General features: G+C 34.3%; 1 protein-coding gene across 2 annotated transcripts in view; it reads left to right on the forward strand.

Moving 5' to 3' along the window:
- Window positions 1–5,000, forward strand: part of gpc5a (glypican 5a) — a 351,674-nt gene that overhangs the window by 236,114 nt on the left and 110,560 nt on the right. For both annotated transcript variants that reach the window (XM_056463250.1, XM_056463258.1), the window contains exon 7: window positions 288–438. In XM_056463250.1, coding sequence (XP_056319225.1) covers window positions 288–438 — 151 coding nt within the window. The remainder of the gene's footprint in view (window positions 1–287; window positions 439–5,000) is intronic.

Below are 5,000 nucleotides of genomic sequence, written 5' to 3' on the forward strand. Positions count from 1 at the left end.
ACAAAAGGGTCAGTTTCAAAGAGATATAAAACTTATTTGTGTGGTATTTTGAGCTGAAACTTCACACACACACACACTATAGGGACATCAGAGACGTGTTTTACATCTTGTAAAAATAATAGGTCCCCTTTAAATCTATTTAGTTGTATGTGGTCTGAACAGCAAATGAGATGCATGAAATGTTTGCAAACCACTCTTACATGTTGTTTAAAAACTGGCTAAAGTCAATCAGAGATGATGCAGAAATGTTGAGTTCTGGTGTTCATTAGTGTGTTTTTGTCCTCCAGCTGCTGCAGGGCAGGTCGATCCCAAAACTGGGCTCTCTGGACCAGATCGAGACGGGCAGCGGAGACGGAAACAGCGGAGACTGCGATGATGAGGACGGATGCTGGGGATCAGGGAACGGAGCAGTCCAGAGGAGAGGGACAGTCACTAAACGTAAGTACTGAACGCAAATCAATGCACGTCAGTGGATGTCGAGGTTATAGTTTCCAGCTTGAAAACTGGATGCGGGATTGTTTGACTGCTGGAGGCAAAGCTTGAGCATTTTTCTATGTTTTGGCCTTCTGTTTATACTGGGATTGTGCGTTTGTCTTGTGGAAAATGTTTGAAGATGCTCCCTGAAGTGGATAGACAAAAACAAATTAAGTTATTTTTTTTAAACACAGAGCTGTTTAAAAATGAAGCGCTGTGTTTAGTTGTTTAGTCATGGGGCTTTTTCAAAGTGTAATATAAAAATGGTTGACGAGTTTATAGCTTCAAGTTTGGAAAAATTGAGATGGAAAACTGCATGCGGGATTGTTTGAGTGCTGGAAGATTGAGGCTGGAAAATGTTGGCCTTCTGTTTAAACTGAGATTGTGTATTTGTCTTGTGAAAAATGTTTGAAGATGCTCCCTGAAGTGGATAGATATCAAATAAATTAACAATTTTTTTTATAATGTGCGCTGTACACAAAAAAACTGAGCAATTTGAAAATAAAGATGTGTTTAGTCATGTGGCTCCTCCAAAATGTATTATAAAAATGGATGACGAGTTTCTGGCTTGGAAAAATTGAGACGGAAAAACTGAATGCAGGACTGTTTGAGTGCTGGAAAACGGAGGTTTAACTTTAGCATTTTTCTGTGTTGTGGCCTTCTGTTCATACTGAGATTGTGTTTTTGTCTTGTGGAAAATGTCTGAAGATGCCCCCTGAAGTGGATACAAATAAAATTAAGATATCTTTTTGTAATGTGCGCTGTACACACACACACACACACACACACACACACACACACACACACACACACACACACACACACACACACACAAAACTGAGCTATTTGAAAAATTAGGATGTGTTTAATCATGTGGCTGAAAGTGAAGTGAAGCAGAAATCTGCATGCGGGACAGTTTGAGTGCTGGAAAATCGAGGCTGGAAAATTTTCTTTAGAAGAAAAAATATTATCAGACATACTGTGAAAATTTCCTTGCTCTGTTAAACATCATTTGGGAAATATTTAATAATAAAGAAAAAAAGGGGGGCTAATAATTCTGGCTATATATATATATATATATATATATATATATATATATATATATATATATATATATATATATATATATATATATATATATATATATATATATATTTATTATTATTATTATTATTATTATTATTATTATTATTATTATTATTTATTTATTTTTTTAATTATTATAATTTTTTTTTTTGGAATGTGCGCTCCAGACAAAATCCCAGAGAAATTTTAAAATGAAGATGTGTTTAGTCACGTGGTTTATCCAAAATTTGATAGAAAAATAGATGAGTTTGTTGTTTGCAGTTTGGAAAAATTGAGACGGAAATCTGCATGCAGGACTGTTTTGGAGAATCAAGGCTGGAAAATGTCGACCTCCTGTTCATACCGGGATTGTGTTTTAGTCTTTTGGAAAATGTTTGAAGATGCTCCCTGAAGTGGATTGATATACAAATAAAAATTAAGCTATCGATTTATAATGTGTGCTGTACACCAAAAAAAAAAAACAGCTATTTGAAAATGGAGATGTGTTTAGTCATGTGGCTTTTCCAAAATGTAATATAAAAATGGATGACGAGTTTATAGTTTTCATCCTGGAAAAATTGAGACATCCGGGACATTTTGTGTGCTGGAAAATCAGGGCTGGAAAATTGTGGCCTTCTGTTTATACTGAGATTGTGTATTTGTCTTGTGGAAAATGTTTGAAGATGCTCCCTGAAGTGGATAGATATACAAGAAAGTTAAGTCATCTTTTTGTAATGTGTGCTTTAAACCATGGGTTATCAATCTTTTTTCACTTCGGGACCCACTTCTTTCTCCTATCAATTTTCATTGATCAGATCGCTGACAGGAACAGTGAACAGCTCCGCCAGAGCGCGTCTGAAGCTCAGATGCAAGTTTATTTTACATTCTATGGCAGAAACACCATTGAGCCTCACTAGGTCCTCCTCAATGGGCGCGCATCTTTTACGAAACACTCACAAGACATTAATTTGGACAACTATGTGGATAATATGAAATAGTTCACACAAAAATACACAAAGAGATACTTTCACTTTCACTTCACGCATAGTTTGTGAATGAACAGACTGACTTGTACTAGTTGCAGACGTGATCATGAGGCTGCTTTTGGACAGGAGAGAGTGCATTACGTTGATCATTTTAATAGAGCATATTAATAATGAAATCCAGAAATTATAGTATATTAATGAGAGTTAATTTTAATCTCACGGCCCACCTGCTGGATCACCGAGTCCCACTAGTGAAAATGAAGATGAATTTAGTCATGTGGCTTTTCCTTTTCAATGTGTTGCTAAAGATACTTACTTTATACAATATTCATATTTCAGTTCTCCAAAGATTACTTTTTTAATATATTTTAATATTTGTCCACAAAAAAATACATTTAGCCTTTGTTAAACAGATAGTTCTCCCAAAATATGACAATTCTGTCATTATTTACTCTCCCTTTGCTTGTTTCAAACCTTTAGGAGTTCCTTTAGGAGTTCTGTTAAACACAAAAGAAGATTTTTAATACATTTTGGAAACCTGTAACCATTAACTTTCATAGTATTAGTTTTTCCTAGTATAGAAGTCAATGGTTACAGGTTTCCAGCTTTCTTCAAAATATCAACAAGTGTTCAACAGAAGAAAGAAACTCTTAGAAGTTTGGAAACACTTGAGGGTGAGCAATATTTCATTTTTGGGTGAACTATCCCTTTAAATGTGAACAGAGCCTTTTCAACACATAATATATATCATGATATCTTAAGATCGACATAGCCAAGGTCTCACGTAGATGCACCGAATCAATCTCCTCTTCCTAATTGCACCTCTGCGAATCAAACGCTAGTCATTTTCCTCCATTGTACGCCATCTTTTGTCCGTCGTAAGTCAGAGATAACGAGCAGGAAACATGTTTGAATGGAAGGCAGAATTAGATCAGACTCCCATCGACGCTTGATATCAGTGTAATTAAGGGGCGAAATTAAGGTCAAGCGCAGAGAAACATTTTTCCCGACATTTATTCCTCCAACGAATGAATTATGCAATCAAGAATAACGTGGTTGTAAAAAAAAAAGAGCGGAACAAATCAAAGTGGCCATCTGGTAATTACTTCATCTTCCGGAGGGGATTGGATCTCTGACCCGTGGCCCGCTAAATCAAGCTCAAGGGCTGCGTGCGTCTCTCTCCAAACCTCCTCTATCCCCCAGTATGCTCGTCTGATTAATCGGCCCACACTTTGTGTCTGGATTGGGGCGTTTCGGGTCATCTAAACGCGCCGTCGCATCACGGCGGTGTTTCCTTTGCTGCTGTCAATCTGGCAACGGCGCCTCGTGTCCCTCTCATAATTCATGGGACGGTGTGACGATGCACTCATTTATCATCGTCTCTCCTGGCTCGTCCTGTCTGGTTAGAGCTGCGTCATGCTTCACAAACACCTTCAGCTGTCTGTGAGTTACGCAGGTGGGGTTTATAGCGGTCCTGCTTTCTGTTTGCATCCAGATATGGAGACAAAACCACTGAATCTAGAACAGAGTGGAGGCATCGCACATTGCTTTAGAAAAGCCTTTATAACCAGACTGGTAGATCTCTATTATTTTCTGTCTTATTTAATTTTGAATTTCTTGAATTTTTTGGCACACTGTATAAGTTTTGAGGATCATTTGGTCTACTCCACTTTGTCAGGCAGGTCTGGCAGTGATCAGAAAATAAGAAATCAGTAATATGTAATGTATGTATATATATATATAATGTATGTATATTTATATATAATGTATGTATATTTATATATAATGTATGTATATTTATATATAATGTATGTATATTTATGTATATATATATATATATATATATATATATATATATATGTATGTATGTATATGTATGTATATATATATATGTATGTATATATATATATATGTATGTATATATATATATATATATATATATATATATATATATATATATATATATATATATATATATATATATATATATATATATATATATAGTCAGAATTTTATATATATATTGTACAGAGTATTGTATATAGAATTGTACAGAATTATTAACCCCCCTGTTTATTTTTCCCCAATTTCTGTTTAATGCAGCAGGTATCGTTTCAACAAATTTCTAAACATAATATTTTTAATAACTCATTTCTAATAACTAGCTTAAAGTGACATTTAAAGCATTAATTAGGTTAATTAGGTTAACTACTGTAGGCAGCTTAGGGTAATTAGGGCAAGTTATTGTATAATATTGGTTGGTTCTATCTAAAAAAAAGCTTAAAGGGGCTAATAATAATGACTGTAAAAAATTAATATAACAAAAAATTAAAACAAATAAAATAAAAAAAATAAGACTTTCTCCTGAAGAAAAAATATTATCAGACATACTGTGAAAATTTCCCTGCTCTGTTAAACATCATTTGGGCAATATTAAATATTTTAAAAAGAAAAAAAAATATTCTGCTAATAATT

The sequence above is a fragment of the Danio aesculapii genome, chromosome 1 (assembly GCF_903798145.1).
Source record: "Danio aesculapii chromosome 1, fDanAes4.1, whole genome shotgun sequence".
Lineage (NCBI taxonomy): Eukaryota > Metazoa > Chordata > Actinopteri > Cypriniformes > Danionidae > Danio > Danio aesculapii.